Source organism: Gigantopelta aegis, chromosome 10, assembly GCF_016097555.1.
Source record: "Gigantopelta aegis isolate Gae_Host chromosome 10, Gae_host_genome, whole genome shotgun sequence".
Lineage (NCBI taxonomy): Eukaryota > Metazoa > Mollusca > Gastropoda > Neomphalida > Peltospiridae > Gigantopelta > Gigantopelta aegis.
Genome location: NC_054708.1, coordinates 54,393,699 through 54,414,558, shown reverse-complemented (window position 1 = coordinate 54,414,558; position 20,860 = coordinate 54,393,699). Strand labels below are relative to the sequence as shown.

At 42.4% G+C, this 20,860-nt stretch overlaps 1 protein-coding gene across 1 annotated transcript in view; it reads right to left on the bottom strand.

The window, feature by feature from the left end:
• The window catches only part of LOC121383695, a 290,334-nt gene that overhangs the window by 260,369 nt on the left and 9,105 nt on the right, over positions 1–20,860 (bottom strand). The window contains exon 3 of the mRNA XM_041513789.1: positions 15,910–16,071. Coding sequence (XP_041369723.1) covers positions 15,910–16,071 — 162 coding nt within the window. The remainder of the gene's footprint in view (positions 1–15,909; positions 16,072–20,860) is intronic.

The following is a 20,860-nucleotide window of genomic DNA, read 5'->3' as shown; positions in this document are numbered from 1 at the left end:
CACACTGTGTATAAGAGAAGATAGTGTAGAAGTAGTGAAGAGTGAGAAGTGAAATATAGTTGAAGTAGTTGTGGGTGATGTAGTGCCACCCTACTGAGTTTATGGTGTTTAAGTGGTAGTTGAGGGTGATGTAGTGCCACCCTGTGTAGTTTAGTGTTTAAGTAGTAGTTGAGGGTGATGTAGTGCCACCCTGTGTAGTTATTATAGTGTTGAAGTGACACAGAGTGATGTAGTGCCACCCTGTGTAGTTATTATAGTGTCGAAGTGACAGTGATGTAGTACTGAAGTAGTAGGAAGTAGTGAGAGAGAGTATTAGAGATAGTGTAGTGAACTGTAGAATTAAAGATAAAGCAATATATTAAACTAGCACATCTGAAGTTAGAGTATAAGTAAATAGAAGTTTAGTTATAATGGAAATAGTTGTGTAGTTGCATAATGTAGTTTAATGATAAAATAGGTAACCTAAATACTACTTACCTTAATGAATACATATAGCTGAGACAATGTTAGTTTTTAGCAACATTTAATGATATTTAGAAAATTTGTTTCTAATTTTCATTATTATTCATACTTACCTAGTACTAGCACAACAACTATGCTATACAACCTGAGTCATCTCCTCCACTGCAGAATTGTCTTCCCTTGCCGGATGTATATCCATATCTATCGTCCTCGATTCAAAGTCCGTAATGACCGAATCCAGGGAAGACCTCCTAGGGGCGGGTGGGAGGTTACCGTTGTTGTGCTAGTACTAGGTAAGTATGAATAATAATGAAAATTAGAAACAAATTTTCTAATAGTTTTATTCAACTTACTGTACTAGCACAACAACTATGCTATAACGGATGTGATTTAACACCGTTAGAGCACGTGAATTCAACATTAATGGGAGGAGGTAAGAAAACGTGAGGACTTACCCATTTGACCAACGTGAATTGTCTCAAGTAATGACAAGGTGACTATTAATTATCAATACCCGAATTAATAAACATCTTCCACCCCCCGTGTGAGGCAAAACCATCTCACAAGTGAAAGGAAAACACTAGACTGCCCCAGATAGCAACCACACCCTTTCCCGAAAAAGTTGGCTCAACTATCTCCCGACACGACCTGTACGAGATGCCTACCGGAATAGAGGTCTCCCTCGTCTCGTGGCTCGTCGTACAGAAACAACCTGCTGACCAGCAATCGCCGACTGGATACGTCTAGTACCATCGGGACCAACTGCCATGTCACGAAAATAGAAGCGGTCCAACGTATGTCAACCCTTCCACACTCCTGCATTCATCACCTTGATAATATCCAAGGAATCGTGAAAATTTAGGGAAGCTGAGATTGCTTGAATCTCATGAGGCCGAACTGAGAAGTTCCGCAGAACATGATCTCCTGCCGTCTCATACACCAGCTTGATGGTTGCAGCCATCCATCGAGACAATGCATTCTTAGTAATATCTCCCGGCTGTTTAATGTAAGAAATAAACAGCCTCTTCTTCCCACCACGAAGAAGTGTAGTACGATGCAGATAATACTTCAATGCCCTGACCGGACAAAGAAGACGGTCTGAATTATCAGAAGGCAACGTACAAGACAAACTTTGAATGATTGCCGGAGGAAACTCCTCCCCTGGCGCCTGGTTCTTAGCCACAAAGATGGGATCAGTCCGCAACGTAACCGACCCATCAGGGTTATAATCGACCAAATCAAGCAAGAACGCATGAATCTCACTAATACGGCGACAAACCGCAAGAGAGACCAGAAAAAGCGTCTTCCAAGTCAAAAATCGAAGAGTGGCAAACCGCAATGGCTCATAAGGCGGACCCTTGAGCGCATGAAGAACCAGAAAGACGTCCCATTTTGGCAAAATGGAAGGCCTCTCAACCGTGGATTGCAAAGATTTGAGTAAATCATGCAATACGAGATTCGTGGAAAAGTCTGTCCGACCACACTGCCTGAGAGTAGTGAAGATGGAAGAACGATGACTTTTGACTGTCTGAACTTTAAGCTTCCTTTCCTGGACCAAGGCCAGAAGGTATTCAGCTAAGTCATTGACAGTAGGTGATAAGGGATCGAAATCCCGTTCACCTGCCCAACGAACCCAAGCACTCCAGTGGCACTGGTAAACTCGCTCAGTTGACCGGCGCTTCGAAGAGGAGATGAGTTCAGCAATTCGTTTCGAAAAGCCTCTGCCTTGCAGGGGAAACTCGACAACCTCCACCGGCTGCCGCAGCCGCTGGCTGAGCAGATCCGGAAGGGGTGGCAAGCGCACCGGCTCCTGCACTAACAGTGACAGAAGCTGAGGAAACCATGGTTGAGCTGCCCAACCCGGCGCCACGAGCGTCACTCGACACGGTTGCATTCCGACCTTGGCCAGAACCTTGCTGAGTAAGACTGGGGGCGGGAAGGCATACAGATCCAACCCCGTCCAGTCCATACTCAACGCATCGTACTCCAGAGCCAGAGTATCAGGAACCGGTGACACAAACACCTGTAACTGGTGGTTCAGCCTGGTCGCGAACATATCCAATTGTGGACTCCCCCACAATAGCAGAATCCTGCCCGCAACCACCTTGTGCAACATCCACTCTGTTTGGACAGGTGAACGACGACTCAAGGCGTCCGCCAAGACGTTGACTGAAGAGGGAATGTGTTTTGCCGTCAACACAATGCCCCACTGATCGCACAATTCCTGGATCTCCAAGGCCCTGTAACTCAGTGACTTGGACTTGGTGCCACCCCAACGATTGAGGTATGCGACGACTGCCGTGTTGTCGCACCTCAACAAAATTCGACGATCTCGAATAACGCTCTGAAACTTGAGGCAAGCCCGGCGAACAGCTTCCATCTCCAACAGATTGATATGGAGGCTCCTTTCGAAGGCAGTCTACACACCTGACAGATGTTGATCCCCAAGATGCGCACCGTACCCCTCTAGGGAAGCATCGGTGAACAGGACCAACTCCGGAGCAAGAGTGTGTAAGGGAATGACCTGGGACAAGCACTTGTCAACCAGACACTCTTGGATCGTCCGCACGAACCAAGGCCCCACCGTAATCAATGTATCCCAACAGCGGCCGTCCCACACACGTGAGAGATGCCACTGGAGAGGTCTCTTGAATCGTCTGAACCGCACATTCAATGCCGCCAACGACTCGAGATGTCCCAACAACCCGTGTAGCGTGCGCACCGAAATGCGCTGCTCCCGAGAAAGACGCTGAGCCAGCGCCATGAAATTGTGGAGGCGCGCATCCTTCGGTCGAACGGTTGAAGACAACTCCGAGATACGTGAAAACCTGAGCTGGCACCAGCTCCGACTTCACCCAATTGGGAATAAATCCCAAGCGAAGTATCATGTCGATGACCAGACTCACGCCTGTCAGACATGCCTGCTGAGACGAAGCTGGAATCAACCAGTCGTCTAGGTAGTTGTGCATGCGAATGCCCAACAAATACACGGCCTACCACAGCCTTGACTACACGAGTAAAGGCGTGAGGACTCGTGGCCAATCCGAACGGCAGCACTCGAAACTCGTAAGCTTTGCCGTCGAATAGGAAGCGCAGGAACTTCCAAAAATCCCGATGAATCGGAACATGCAGGTAGGCGTCTTTCAGGTCGATTGACGCCGCCCACTCCCCAACCTGGAGTAAAGCCTGGACAGACTGCACCGTCTCCATTTTCATGGAAGGAACGACCACGAATGCATTCAGCGGCTTGAGGTTAAGAATCGGTCTCCACTCGCCATTTTTCTTTTGGGCAAAGAACAAATGGGAGTAAAACCCCAGGGAGCCCAAATCCACCTGGTGGATGGCACTCGGCAATCATCGTTTCCACCAGAACCCGCCTGTCGGACGACGGCATCGGAGGCATCTGGGGAGAAGAAGTGAGAGGGGGAAACGAAGAAAAGGGAATCCGATATCCCTCCTTGACGACCGACAGAACCCATGGGTCCGGGTCTGGCAGGAGACGCCATTGTGGCAGAAAATGACGTAACCTGCCGCCCACAGGAACGTCTGCTGACGGCACCTCCGATAACAGTTGCCGGTCGTCGCAACACCCTCACCCCGGCGGATTACCACTCCCTTAGCGGTAGCCTGAAAACGTGCTGCCCTCAGACGAGCACGATTCTGTTTGACAGGGGGTGGCGCAGTCCCAGATTGCCAAGTAGGAGCAGAAACCGTAGGATTCTGAACCCCCTCAAGAAAAGATGGTTTCTTGGAGGAAGGCGGGCAAAACGCAGAAGCACCGGAACGGTGCTTACGAGCATTACCAGGCTGGGGCAGGTGAACGAACTTGACAGACTCCTTATCCATGACCCAAACAGCAAGGTCTCCCTCACTGACCGGCTGCGAAAATGTTTTCACCACACCGGTAGCTCGTAGCCCAGACAAGTAATGATCGCGTCGCAACAAGAGATTGTCTGCCCACAAACGCCCAGACATCCGGGCAATGTGATGCGACGCCTTCGCGGCAGCCGCCAAACAACCTCGAGCCATCGGGGGAAGACTCTCCACAGCCTTATCCAACCCAAAAAGGAAGGTACCTAGATGGTTGTTCACCTGAATGAGAAGTTTCGATAACTTCTCCATTATCTCTAGGTCTCCGATGGCGACACGTACAAAAGACGCCGGACGACAATCAGTCTTAACCTGATCAGAAACAACTGCAGCATGGTTCAGGAAAGATGCGCCCAACGTTTGGTACGAAGTGGGGGTCACCAGCTTCATACCGGGCAAGAGTTTCCCGATGGCTAAAGCCGCCGGAAACTCTTCCACCACCGCTCCCATGATACGATCGGTGCCAGCGATCAAAGTATCAATCTCCAGTAAGGATTCATGTGCCTCCTGGGCAAGCGGAAAACCAAGCTCCGGCCGAGGAGCCTCCACCACCAGCGATCGATTCCCAAAAGAAACGCCCTGAATAGTGGGAACAGCCACCTCCGCTGGGAAAGCGTCAGCGCATACAAGTCGGACTTCGTTACTTACGAATTGCAGAACCGTTGCATAATCGAAAATCTTCTGCAGGCGGGACAGAGGCATCGAGTCCCGCCGCTCGGCAATCCGGATCGTCCAAAACATCTTCCGACTCCAAACCGGAACCGGAAGGCAAATCTTCCTCAGAAGAGACCTCCCTCAAAACTGGCAGCACCGAAGACCGCGGCTGACCCTGAAGGGAAGGGACGGGAACAAACGTCCGTCCATGCGTCACCCCTGCATCGACAAAACGATCATGGGTGGAAACAGGCACCGACCGCGCTGGAAAACCAGGCGGCAGCGGAACAGCCGACACGGCTGGAGTCGAAGGCTGAGACACAAGTCCCATCTGCAGCGTAGCGCGGAGCAACAAGAGAAAGTTTTCAAACAAACTTTCTTGAAAACCTCCGGGTCGACCCTGAGAATCTACAGGAACCAAAGGCTCCTGCCACCTCTGCGAAGGGTACCGCCGTGAACCTCTACCTCGGTCCGACGAGGTAGGCAAAGCAGCGCCTAAAAAAGCCGCCATCTCCCGCACACCTGGAGGAACCGGCCCCTCCGGGTAAACATACACATAGGGAGGACTCAACGAGTCCTGCACCCAGTGTGCAACGTAAGGATTCGCCGCCCCCGACAGCATCCCCACGGCTTCACCCTGCAATGGGCGGAACGTCGGATTTCGTAAAAAAAACGAACCGCCCGAGGCTGATACGGCGCTAGCCAACGCCGGCCCCGTCAACCGAACACCCCCGTCCGAAACAGACGGCGCCCTCGAGCCACCCGACTCGCCAAACTGGAGCCGCTCCAGTCGGCTTCCATCCACAGGATGGGGCAAAAGGGGAACCGCGGCGGCCGAAGCCACCACAGCCTCCTTGCGCACAACCCGTGTTGACACCACCTCCGCCATAGGAGATACAGGTGCCTCCGTCGGAACGGCCTCCCCAACAGGTAACCGATTCTCTGCTTCAGCCGAAACAGAGAACTTTAGTGAACCAGTGGCGCCGGCCGGCGTCACTGAACCACTAGCAACGCCATCCGAATGGCGGTGTGAAGAGGAGGCGTTCTTACGCCTACCACCCTTCCTCGCACGAACAGTGCCCCCGGACTTCTCGGAAGCCGGCGGCACCTCCGATTGGAGGACAACCCCCGCGGTTGCCTCCTCGCTCTTCTCTCCCTTTCCTTTGCGAATATCTCTCTTCCTGTCCGCCTCCCGGACCTGGCGACGAAATTTCGTCCAAATGGACGAACGCCATGTCGCGCAAACCTCGCACTGTTGGTAAAAATAGGCCCTACAGGACCGACACAACCGGCTTTGGCACACATGGTCAACCTCGCGGTTGAGCCCGATGAGGCCGTGTCAGACATACCGAAATAATTCGTAACCCAATTATTCCAAAAACAACGTAAGCCTTGGTAAGGGCTAAGGAAATAAATAAACAAAAATACACTTAATAAACGTTTCACGTAAGACAATTATGAAAAAAACGAAAAGTTTGCAGAGCTCGTAATAAACGTCTACAATGGAGGACTGCAGAATTGAGAACGATGGTCTGCCCATGTGCGGATATGGATATACATCCGGCAAGGGAAGACAATTCTGCAGTGAAGGAGATGACTCAGGTTGTATAGCATAGTTGTTGTGCTAGTACAGTAAGTTGAATAAGACTATGGTCAATGTGTATGACCCGAAAGTGCTTGTTGATAGCAAATATACAAATAATATAGTGAAGTGCAAGAAGTATTTTATTGAGACTGTTGGAAAACTATTTACCCTTGTTGTTACATAATAAATGATTGAACTTGTTGTGTCATCTTTGCCTTCTATAGTTATTTGGGAGTTTATTACCAGCCATTCACAAAACATTCAGACGCTCAGTTGTCACAATACCATATTAAGGAAAAAGTACCCTCAGTGGATGATCTTGTACTGTTGGTGGTTAAGGTACTTTAAAATACAGCCTATTAAATTCTTAAGTGTCTGATTTTCCTACAACTATTCCTAGCACGGATAGGAAACATACAGTAAGGTTATTCACATAGCCAGTATATTTTTACAAAAATAAAGGAAGGAAGGAAATGTTTTATTTAACGATGCACTCAACACATTTTTATTTCTGGCTATATGGCGTCAGACAGGAAGGGATCTTTTATATGCATCATCCCACAGACAGGATAGTACATACCACGGCCTTTGTTACACCAGTTGTGGAGCACTGGCTGGAACGAGAAATAGCCCAATGGGTCCACCGACAGGGATTGATCCCAGACTTACCTCACATCAAGTGAATGCTTAATCCACTGAACTATGTCCCACCCCACTTTAAAAAAAATAGAAAATGAAAATTATAAATAATAAATAACAAATTGTAAATATACCCTGATCATTTAGATAATGGATTAATCCATCATATTCATATTTAATTTTCAGTGTCTGCATAAGAAGGCATTTATTTAGCTGAAATTAATATTACATATAAAATGGAAAATCCACCCTGATAAAATTGAAATCTGAAGTTTATAATTTTTGCAAAAACCACCCCCAGCATATATAGTACATGTGCAGCTTTGATGCAATCTAAAGCCCTGACATTAGCCAAATATCATGTACCACATTGTTAGGTCATTTAACCCCATTCCCTCACCTTACCTGTAGGTGGTAGATAATGAATTAACCCACAATTATATATTAATTTTTACATATACTGTATATATATATATATTCATGTTTACATATCTGATACAGATGTTAAAAATAAAATTAAAAAAACCTATGCGATATTATATTATATATTATATATTATAATATATTATATTATATTATTCACGTATTATTAATATTGTGTCACGTTTACAAACAATTAACTATGCAGCGTTGTTTATAGTCCGATACATCTGTCATAAACTCAGTTGCTGAGTTGACGGCAGGTGTATCGGACTACGTAGATACATGTACGTCAAAACATCAGAGGTACAGATCAGAAGAAAAAAACACATTGAAAAACGCTCAGTTATAAAACTGCTTTGTGTTACTTAATATTTTATTAAATGCTCGTTACAATAACACAGATCTATATTTGACATAATTTAGTAGGGAATTAGGCCTACTTGTTCATATTTATGTTTATTTCCCGCGGAAACATATCAGACTTGGCTTACGAAAAAGGGTGTAGCTTAAAATCGCATTTCGCGAGATGTTACATCCTGGTGGCTACGATGAAGTATTTCCCTTGATAATATGGCTACAAACTAAGGATGTTCTCTTTATTATAAACTTATAAGGGTTTATTATGCAGTCATAATGTACTTCATTTGAATGTTGGAAGCAAACATATTAAATAATGCCTCGCACAACGGACAATCAACATTTGAAGTAAATAGGCCAATTACCCTGAATTTAAGCCAAAATGATTATAACGGTGAATGAAAAAGAAGAAATAGTGCCCTATAAATAAATAAATATTTAAAAAATTTTTAGATACCAGATATTTCATATGAAGTTGTATATGACTAATATAAATGATGGTGAAGTGTAAATAAAGAACGAATCAAACAAACAAACAATATAAATTAAATAATAAATAAATAAATAAATACATATTTACCCTCGTGTATTTTGGTATCATCAATATCATATATTAGGAATAAAAATAATGTATTATGATCGCCAGAGGCTCGCATAATACAATTTTTATTCCTAATAATAATATTGACGATACCGAAAAACACTCTGGTAATAACCTATATATATATATATATATATATATATATATATATATATATATATACACACACACACACACAGTGGTCATGCACTACCGTTTTTAAATCTTCAGGAGCTAAAAAAAACCTCCCCTGAATTGTTTTTGCGAGTCATTGTTCTCTTAAAAAATTAGCATACCTTAATTGTTAAAATATAAATGTCATCAAACTGATAATATTCAACAATAAAATTAATATCTGTTCATGTTTCACTGTCATTTATAATTATAGTAGCCAACCTTACTTTTCATTTTAGTCATATTAATAAGTTTATACCAGTATAATCATAAAACAAATATTAATTTAATCACTGTCATTTTGAACTTTTAACTGCTCATTAATAATTAATTACTAACCATTCTCACTGATTAACTTTACGACTATCACTATGTAACCACCACTGTCAAAGAGTTAATTATTAATCACTGTTCTTTTGAAGTTTTCACCGACGTCAGGCGTAAGTGTATGCGACAAATTCGGTAAATGCTCATTTCTGCCCCATGACAACATGCTAACATTTTGAAGTGTAGAAATGGAAAAATATTTCACAAGCCCGCCGAACCAGAACCAAGTAAAATCTACTAACCCACCAGAATTTCTACTAGTCCGCCAGCCTAGAAAATTATACTTTTGTTTAGCAATCCAGTCAAACCTGTCCTAGCAGCCACCTGTACTCGGCAGTCACCTGCCTTAAGCGGCCACTTTTTTTTCTCCTAAACTATTTATAATGTAAATGCACCTGTGTAATAAGCGGTCACTTCTCTAACACGGCCAGGGGCCACAGTATAGTTTTACTATTATATAAAAAGGGATATTTTAACAACAGTGATAAGGTGCAGCAAATAACTGATCTTCACATCTTCAGGAATCCTATAGTACCCATTCAGTCCCGACATCTCTACTAGCTGTGTATCAATTAAGAAAGTATTACTCTGGAATGGATGTAATTGCCTCTGGGTAGGCTACACTTGACATTTGTAGATTCACTTACTATGACAATACACCACATGAAGTAGGAATTAAATAATTAAATGGAAAAAGAAAACAAACTTGTTGAGAATGGTTAATTTAATACATTCCATTTGTATTATTTGTGAAGGAGACTACGACATGTCAAAAGTTGATTTATAGTCAACTGTAAGGCACACATCCATTTTTATTAGCAGTACAGACAGTAAAACAAGAAACAACAACAAATGTTTTAAAGACTATATATACTCTTCAAAAGAAGAAATGCAAAACCACATTGTCGTAACATTTGGAGAATTGATTTAATTATTGAATGGTGAGTCTGATAATTACCAAATGTTGCAGGATTGTTCACAATTCACTCTAGTCCATTGTGAGTAAGTGATAGGACACACCACCAAGGTCAAGGTCATCTGGAGTCAATACCGGGTGTGGCCTCCGCGTGTGTTGACAACTGCCTGGCACCGCCTGCCCATTGAAGCAACCAGAGTACGGATGACGTCCCGGGGGATGGTGGCCCACTCGGCCTGCAAGGCTGCTGCCAGCTCGGGCAGGGTCTGGGGCTGTAGTTGTCGCTGTCGGAGGCGTCGGTCCAACTCGTCCCATAGATGCTCAATTGGGTTCAAATCCGGTGATGTCGATGGCCAAGGAAGGACATTAATGTTGTTGTTCTGTAGGAAAGCCGTTGTGAGACGTGCTGTGTGAGGCCTGGCGTTGTCATGTTGGAACACTGCGTTGGCGTTGGCCATAACTGGAACGATGTGTGGCCGGAGGATCTGGTCAATGTAGCCCTGTGCATTCAGGTTGCCCTGCACGTGGACCAGGTCAGTTCTGCCAGTGTGTGAGATGGCTGCCCACACCATGACACTACCCCCGCCGAATCTGTCCACTTCCTGCACGCAGTTTGCCGCATAACGTTCACCACGACGCCTATACACGCGACATCTTCCATCATGACGTCGGAGCAGAAATCGGGACTCGTCACTGAACCACACCTGTCTCCATCGCAGTTGAGGCCATTGTCGATGAATCTGGCACCACTGCAGTCGGAGTCGACGGTGTTGTGGTGTTAAGATGACACCTCGAACTGGACGTCTGGCACGAATTCCTACCTCACGTAGGCGGTTCCGTACGGTCTGGTCGGATATCCTGCGCAAACCTGGTATTGCTGCGGCTGTGGAGGTGGCAGTAGTCAATCGTTCCCGAAGGTGGCGTACCCGGATGTAGCGGTCCTGCCCGGGGGTAGTGACCCATGGTCGACCGGATCTAGGGAGGTCACGTGTTGATCCATGTTGCTGGTAACGGTCCCACAGTCTGGAGATGGTGCTTGGGGACACATGGAATGCCCTGGCAACGGCCGTTCTGGATTCGCCTGCGTCTAGTCGGCCGATGGCATTGTTTCTCTGCGGTTCACTGAGACGTGGCATGTCCTGGATTGTCAACTGTCGGCCAGATACAGAGGCCAGGCAAGCGAACACCCTGCACTTTTATACTGTCGGTGTTCATGTTGCACGTGCAGACAATGCACGTGCAGTGGTGACATGGTTTGCACGTGGCTGCGTTTTTGCGAATATTCACATTTTGGAACTTTATTGTACAGTAGCTGCGTTTTATCGAATGTAACCGTGGGAATGTGTTTGGGACATGCAATGACCTTATATTCACAAAGCATGAACCGGTAGGAAACATAAAATCGGAGTTATAACCCATTTGTACCCTTTTGCGTTTCTTTTTTTGAAGAGTATATTTATTCATATCACTGTTATCAAGTGATTTAAGAATTCACGATACTATTGCCATTGTACTATCACTATTGCGATACTATCACAATAGTGATACTAAAATTGCAATAGTCACCCCTACTTTCAACATAAACAAATAATTTTTAGGAACTAGTGACCTTTGACAGGTCCCATTTATTGGGAATTAGGCTCAATTGGAATCACTATCAAAACAGAACCATTTTTGTTGGCGAAACCGATTTGGCTGTAACGGCACCTCAGTGTAATGCTGAGAATACCTTCTTTTTTTAAGCTGTAACAGCATTTCATTTGATTGCATTTCATCGACTTCTAGCTATATAGACATAAAATAAAACAAAATAAAAAATGATTAATATAGTTGTTGTTTTACTGAAGATATTATCGGTCATGTAATGATACCGTTTTAGCCATACCTTTTGGGGGATTCCGTTTTACACTCAAACTCAATAATGGGGTGCAAACATGGTCACCACATAATTTCTCAAAAGTCATGAAATTGTTTCCATTAAAATGTTTGTATATCATTTCAATACATAATGTTCTTAATATTTCCAGTGGTAGATCAACGGATCGCAGTGCTGTGGGCTCTGAAATATGTGATTTTGAAATGTTCATGACTGTCACCAGTTACACAATTCAACTAATTAAATTATAAAAAAATCAAATATAATTCATCAGATTTAATTCATTGGTATATCGCAGTAGCACTGGACTGTAGAATACCATACAAATATATACCTTAAACGCATCTATGTTTTCCGTTAGACCAAGTATGGTTGTCACCACTTTCTATGAAATGTTCGTTGTCTAAAGTTGATACTCTCATATATGGCAGTACAAATGATAAATGACTGCTTTAAGAACACTTTTCAATAGTTTCATATATTATTTTGATCAAAATGCCATACATGCATTCAGAAAAACATATTATTTTCTTTGTATTACCTTGAAAGTTGTTTATTTTTAAATCGTAGAAATAAGAACGAAATGTTCGTGACTAGCAGTGCTTCAAATATATCATGTGTAGATAAACTGATTTTTCTTCAGTTATGCACATTATGAAAAATTATTTAAACATTTACACGTGATCAAGTACACTCCCGCGATTTGTTACAAAATGCTGTTGTTTGAGAAATGGTGTGCGAACAATGAAATTTTGCTGTGTGTGTCTGCCGCTGTTATAAGTATAAACTTTACACACGGTTATGATCGTTCAATAAAGTACCGATCAAAGTAAGAAATACACTGTATATAGATTACATGTTGAAAAATCATTCTAAGACTAGTTTTGTACTCATTCTCCATTTGTTGTCAGTATGTGTCACTGTAAATATACTGAAATGTTCGTTACCACCAGTAACAAACTTTTTAGTTTCAAGAAGTATACTTTAGACATTACTTTTCGTTGTCAGCATTGCTATTCTAGATATAAATGTTATCAAATGTGAAGACAGAAATGGGGAATTGACTGATAACCCAATACAGTTATAGCGAAAGCCACTTTTAGAAACATAATTACAATGTGGCATAATCTTAAGTATTCTCTTTCACTTCGGCCCAAGAATTAGAAACCAAGCAAAGAGTTGTGTGTACCTCTTTTTTTTTCGTCCAAAAGTGTATTTTTTTTATCTAGTCAGTTACAAACTTTATTTGAACATATTTTAATTTAAACATAATTCACGATCTGGTCTCTCTTAGTCCTGGTAATGGTCATTTCAGTCATCAGTAATGTACATTTCGTGAATTTAAACCCCTGCAAACTGGGAGTCTGATACTATTATGGTCAAATTTTATGTTTTAGAATGTAAGATGGCAAAATCAAGCAGTGAAATACAAAAGGCCTATATAGAGAGCGGCTGAAAGCTAGAAACAAAGAACAGTATTTAAAGAAAGAATGGGAAAGATGTGAAAAAACGTTATATAATGTTGGAAGGACGGTGCCCTCATACAAGGGAAGATTTACCTAATGATCTATCACAACGAGCTGATCATGTTGGAAGGACGGTGCCCTCATACAAGGGAAGATTTACCTAATGATCTATCACAACGAGCTGATCATGTTGGAAGGACGGTGTCCTCGTACAAGGGAAGATTTAGCTAATGATCTATCACAACGAGCTGATCATGTTGGAAGGACGGTGCCCTCGTACAAGGGAAGATTTAGCTAATGATCTATCACAACGAGCTGATCATGTTGGAAGGACGGTGCCCTCGTACAAGGGAAGATTTAGCTAATGATCTATCACAACGAGCTGATCATGTTGGAAGGACGGTGCCCTCGTACAAGGGAAGATTTACCTAATGATCTATCACAACGAGCTGATCATGTTGGAAGGACGGTGCCCTCGTACAAGGGAAGATTTAGCTAATGATCTATCACAACGAGCTGATCATGTTGGAAGGACGGTGCCCTCGTACAAGGGAAGATTTAGCTAATGATCTAACACAATGAGCTGATATCATGTTGGAAGGACGGTGCCCTCGTACAAGGGAAGATTTAGCTAATGATCTATCACATTGAGCTCATCATGTTGGAAGGACGGTGCCCTCATACAAGTGAAGATTTAGCTAATGATCTATCACCATGAACTGATATCATGTTGGAAGGACGGTGCCCTCGTACAAGGGAAGATTTAGCTAATGATCTATCACATTGAGCTCATCATGTTGGAAGGACAGTGCCCTCGTACAAGGGAAGATTTAGCTAATGATCTATCACAATGAGCTGATCATATTGGAAGGACAGTGCCCTCGTGCAAGGGAAGATTTAGCTAATGATCTATCACAACGAGCTGATCATGTTGGAAGGACGGTGCCCTCGTACAAGGGAAGATTTAGCTAATGATCTATCACAATGAGCTGATATGTTGGAAGGACGGTGCCCTCGTACAAGGGAAGATTTACCTAATGATCTTTCACAATGAGCTCATCATGTTGGAAGGACTGTGCCATCAGACATGGGAAGATTTAGCTAATGATCTATGACAATGAGCTGATATCATGTTGGAAGGACGGTGCCCTCGTACAAGGGAAGATTTAGCTAATGATCTATGACAATGAGCTGATATCATGTTGGAAGGACGGTGCCCTCGTACAAGGGAAGATTTAGCTAATGATCTATCACAATGAGCTGATATCATGTTGGAAGGACGGTGCCCTCGTACAAGGGAAGATTTAGCTAATGATATATCACAATGAACTGATATCATGTTGGAAGGACGGTGCCCTCATATAAGGGAAGATTTAGCTAATGATCTATTACAATGAGCTGTTATCATGTTGGAAGGACAGTGCCCTCGTATAATGGAAGATTTAGCTAATGATCTATCACAATGACCTGATATCATGTTGGACGGTGACGGTGTCCGCGTACAAGGGAAGATTTAGCTAATGATCTATCACAATGAACTCATATCATGTTGGAAGGACGGTGCCCTCGTATAAGGAAAGATTTATCTAATGATCTATCACAACGAGCTGATCATGTTGGAAGGACGGTGCCCTCGTACAAGGGAAGATTTAGCTAACGATCTATCACAATGAGCTGATATCATGTTGGAAGGACGGTGCCCTCGTACAAGGGAAGATTTAGCTAATGATCTATCACAATGAGCTCATCATGTTGGAAGGACTGTGCCATCAGACATGGGAAGATTTAGCTAATGATCTATGACAATGAGCTGATATCATGTTGGAAGGACGGTGCACTCGTACAAGGGAAGATTTAGCTAATGATCTATCACAATGAGCTGATATCATGTTGGAAGGACGGTGCCCTCGTACAAGGGAAGATTTAGCTAATGATCTATCACAAATGAGCTTATAATGTTGGAAGGACTGTGCCATCAGACATGGGAAGATTTAGCTAATGATCTTTGACAATGAGCTGATATCATGTTGGAAGGACGGTGCCCTCGTACAAGGGAAGATTTAGCTAATGATTGGCTGCCGGGACATTTTTATCAGATCAATGATATGGAGGAATGTACATGCAAATAAAATGAAAAGAAATGATAGAATAGTTCCAACTTTTTTAAGTTTCTTAAATAGGTCTACAAAATAAAAGAATGACCGAATACTTCATACTTACTGTAACAGGCATTGGAGATTGAAAATTTGAACATTTATTTACTTACAAGCTAGGTGGGAGTGTCACACCTGTTCACTCTTTTTTATTATGAAACTTTCCACACTTTAGTCATAATAGAAGACTTTTAAATAACCTACCTTAAAAATGAAATCCTGAATATGTTTATCTCCTATTTTCACTGTAGGTTTCAGACGGTGAATTTCATTTCAAAGCATGGAATTTATTGCTGTATAAGTTATTTGCATGTTAGATTATGTAAATGTCATTGCAATGACAGTCATTGTAAAGAGGTCTGATTGTAATGTGAAAATAGATTCATGACGGAAAGAGGGGATTTTTAGAGTGACTTTTGAAAATTACCTATAAAATGATCTCCACCATCAGAGCTTTTCAACACTTCCAGTATGGATTCATGTTTCCGCAGATGAAAAACAGTAGCTAACTTGGAAAGATAACTTGCACAAAGCTCTTGTGCTTTAGACACAGCATTTTTTTTAATCAAAGAGATGTACTCTTCAGGACCTGAAAGAAAGGCCAAGAAATAACCTTAAAACAGATGTATGGTAATTATGTTATAAATGAATACAAATTCCATGCAATTATTTCTTCCCTACCATAAACTTATTCAGTATCTCAATACACGTTTAAACGGGACAACCAATAGATGTTGTTGGTGGGCAACCAAGAAAATCATAAAACAAATAAAATGAAAAACAAAACTTCACAACACTCGGACAGTCACGGGCAATTCAAAAGTATTGGCACTAACAACTTGACTGACAGGCGATATAAATATCCACCCTAACACTGCCATTCACTCAGCGTCCACCATGCATCATTTTGACAGGAGGCATTTGGAAAAGCCATATGCCAGATATTTTGTTCCCAAACTAGCTGGTTCCTACCAATTCTCACTACAAAATATTTCCTATTCACCCTTGTTGACGCATCTCAATACTGACCAAGTGTGAATTTTTTTAGACACCATCTGGCAAGCTTTAGTCTAATTAATAATGAAATATTTCTTAAATGTTGTCATTATTAACTTTACTTCAAACGAGTTCTGCATTTTGTAAAACATGTTTTTCATGTTTTACGTTCTTCGTATTTTCATGAATTAAATTGTATTTTTGTTAAATGGTTTAGTAATATCGTCAGTATAAAATATGTATTTGGTGGCGAAATAATCCAGATAGGGACAAACTAGTAGTACTAAGTAAGGTCGATTTGACATGAGACAAAATGTTTGGTATCAATGAAATGCGGATCAGGCCTGCTACTTGTGATCGTCACATGTACACTGTTTTACAGAGTATTCCTGTGCTTTCTCACTCTAAGGAGCCGTTCAACAATTAAGCAATTCCTGCAGCGTTTTGCGTCATTAGAATTGTACGCATTGTTGAATGGTGGGGAATTATGAATTGTTAAGAATTATGTATTCTTTTAAAAACAGTATCTTGTAATATTACTCGTGTTTAATTTGTTCGATCTCCTACACAGAGGACCGGCCTCGGTGGCGTCGTGGTTAGCCATCGGTCTACAGGCTGGTAGGTACTGGGTTCGGATCCCAGTCGGGGCATGGGGTTTTTAATCCAGATACTGATTCCTATTAAACCCTGAGTGAGTGCTCCGCAAGGCTCAATGGGTAGGTGTAAACCACTTGCACCGACCAGTGATCCATAACTGGTTCAACAAAGGCCATGGTTTGTGCTATCCTGCCTGTGGGAAGCACAAATAAAAGATCCCTTGCTGCCTGTCGTAAAAGAGTAGCCTATGTGGCGACAGCGGGTTTCCTCTCAAAATCTGTGTGGTCCTTAACCATATGTCTGACGCCATATATCCGTAAATAACATGTGTTGAGTGCGTCGTTAAATAAAACATTTCTTTCTTTCTTTCCTACACAGAGGTTAAGCAGTCGTTAAAACTTCACGCTGAACAATGTTGGCTAAAGTACGTCACAATCTTTGTGAATGGATGATGCAGCCGTTGAAACAAGTATTACATAATTTTAGAGTTTGTTCTCCACTTTTTTTTTGAGGGGGTGAAGTGTACGTGCGTGCGCGTGTTTGTGCATGTTTTCCCCAGCATTACACGATGTTGTGATAGGAAGGGGTATAAAAGCCCAATTTGTGTCTGTCAGGTAATTGTTAAACTACCCCTTCCCAAATTGATTAGCTTGTCTTTGTTTTAATTATTGAAAACCCCGTAGAACTGACAGTGACAGCCCAAGCACAGATGAGCTATAGATAAATAATGTTAAAAAAGGAATAAAACTAAACTGACAAGTACTGATTATAATAAAAATATATTTTAATTTAATTTCAGTTTCATTTTAATGACAGTTCAAAATTATATTCATAAAATGTTTATGAAATATGTGGGCAACCAAGAGATGATGTTGGGCAAACAAAATTCAGCTACTGGTTGCCCACCGGGCAACTATCACAATTTCACATTTGTGCACCCCTGATTCAGTGAATGTAGGACTTGCAGTTTGTGAGACATGCATGCAGCTAAACACATTTAACGTTCAGCTAAACAAAAGTATTTTATTTTAAAATGTGAATGAAGTTTTTTTTACACATGAACTGTGATTAACATCTATACATGTAGTTGCATCTATAAAGCATTTCCACTGATCTAGGACTTGCAGGTTAATTGTGACAAATCGAGCTACATTTGGATAAATGCAAATATTTATGCTGCTGTCATAAAAGTAATACTAGTACAAACAAAATAGCTGACTTGTTTCATCAGTGCACCATCCCACAGACAGTATAGCACATACCACAGCCTTTAATATACCAATTGTGGTGCATAAAATCCTCAAAGATATAGATAACTGACAGTTGAGAATCGGTGTTTATTTGCAAATTTAAAACAAAATAAAATTAAAGATGCGTTTGTTTTTAATTTATGATGTTGCAGTTTTTATTCCTCCGTGTAGGCCTATCCACATGCTACAATGAACTGTATCATACATTGCTATATCACCAGAATTACAAGAACAGTGTAGTTTCACTTCAAAATATTCAGTCCTTGTCTTTTGAAAAGCAAAGGAGTGAAAAATCGCACATCTCGAAACTCTTAGGCAAGTGAAAAATCGCACTCATCAAAATGCTAAAGCGAGTGAAAACCAAGCATTGTTAATTTATGAAGTAATTGGTACATGTCAATGCAGAGACATATATTTTAAAACACAACAACATCTCGGGCAACACTATTTATTCTACAAACGGCAGGCGTATAGCCACTTACACATCAACTATATAGCATGTATATTATTAGAACCTAATATTAAAGATTACATACATGTAGGCATTATAAAATACTAACCGTCCCAGTCCATAGTAGGGAAGGGTGACTAGGTATATGGCCGAAGGCCAGACTACATGCTACACTTTAGAAGCTTGAGGCCAGACCGGTCTTGATAACCCACATCATAACCCACTACATGCTACACTTTAGAAGCTTGAGGCCAGACCGGTCTTGGTAACCCACTACATAACCCACTACATGCTACATTTTAGAAGCTTCAGGCCAGACCGGTCTTGATAACCCACATTATAACCCACTACATGCTACACTTTAGAAGCTTGAGGCCAGACCGGTCTTGATAACCCACATCATAACCCAGTGCATGCTACACTTTAGAAGCTTGAGGCCAGACCGGTCTTGATAACCCACTACATAACCCACTACATGCTACACTTTAGAAGCTTGAGGCCAGACTGGTCTTGATAACCCACATCATAACCCACTACATGCTACATTTTAGAAGCCTGAGGCCAGACCGGTCTTGATAACCCACTACATAACCCACTACATGCTACACTTTAGAAGCTTGAGGCCAGATCGGTCTTGATAACCCACATTATAACCCACTACATGCTACACTTTAGAAGCTTGAGGCCAGACCGGTCTTGATAACCCACATCATAACCCAGTACATGCTACACTTTAGAAGCTTGAGGCCAGACCGGTCTTGATAACCCACTACATAACCCACTACATGCTACACTTTAGAAGCTTGAGGCCAGACCGGTCTTGATAACCCACTACATAACCCACTACATGCTACACTTTAGAAGCTTGAGGGCAGACCGGTCTTGATAACCCACTACATGCTACCCTTTAGAAGCTAGAGGCCAGACCGGTCTTGATAACCCACATCATAACCCACTACATGCTACACTTTAGAAGCTCGAGACCAGACCGGTCTTGATAACCCACGACATAACCCACTACATGCTACATTTTAGAAGCTTGAGGCCAGACTTGTCTTGATAACCCACTACATAACCCACTACATGCTACCCTTTAGAAGCTAGAGGCCAGACCGGTCTTGATAACCCACATCATAACCCACTACATGCTACACTTTAGAAGCTTGAGACCAGACCGGTCTTGATAACCCACGACATAACCCACTACATGCTACATTTTAGAAGCTTGAGGCCAGACTTGTCTTGATAACCCACTACATAACCCACTACATGCTACACTTTAGAAGCTTGAGGCCAGAATGGTATTGATAACCCACATCATAACCCACTACATGCTACACTTTAGAAGCTTGAGGCCAGAATGGTCTTGATAACCCACATCATAACCCACTACATGCTACACTTTAGAAGCTTGAGGCCAGAATGGTCTTGATAACCCACATCATAACCCACTACATGCTACACTTTAGAAGCTTGAGGGCAGACCGGTCTTGATAACCCACTACATAACCCACTACATGCTACCCTTTAGAAGCTAGAGGCCAGACCGGTCTTGATAACCCACATCATAACCCACTACATGCTACACTTTAGTAGCTTGAGACCAGACCGGTCTTGATAACCCACGACATAACCCACTACATGCTACATTTTAGAAGCTTGAGGCCAGACTTGTCTTGATAACCCACTACATAACCCACTACATGCTACACTTTAGAAGCTTGAGGCCAGAATGGTATTGATAACCCACATCATAACCCACTACATGCTACACTTTAGAAGCTTGAGGCCAGAATGGTCTTGATAACCCACATCATAACCCACTACATGCTACACTTTAGAAGCTTGAGGCCAGAATGGTCTTGATAACCCACATCATAACCCACTACATGCTACACTTTAGAAGCTTGAGGGCAGACCGGTCTTGATAACCCACTACATAACCCACTACATGCTACCCTTTAGAAGCTAGAGGCCAGACCGGTCTTGATAACCCACATCATAACCCACTACATGCTACACTTTAGTAGCTTGAGACCAGACCGGTCTTGATAACCCACGACATAACCCACTACATGCTACAT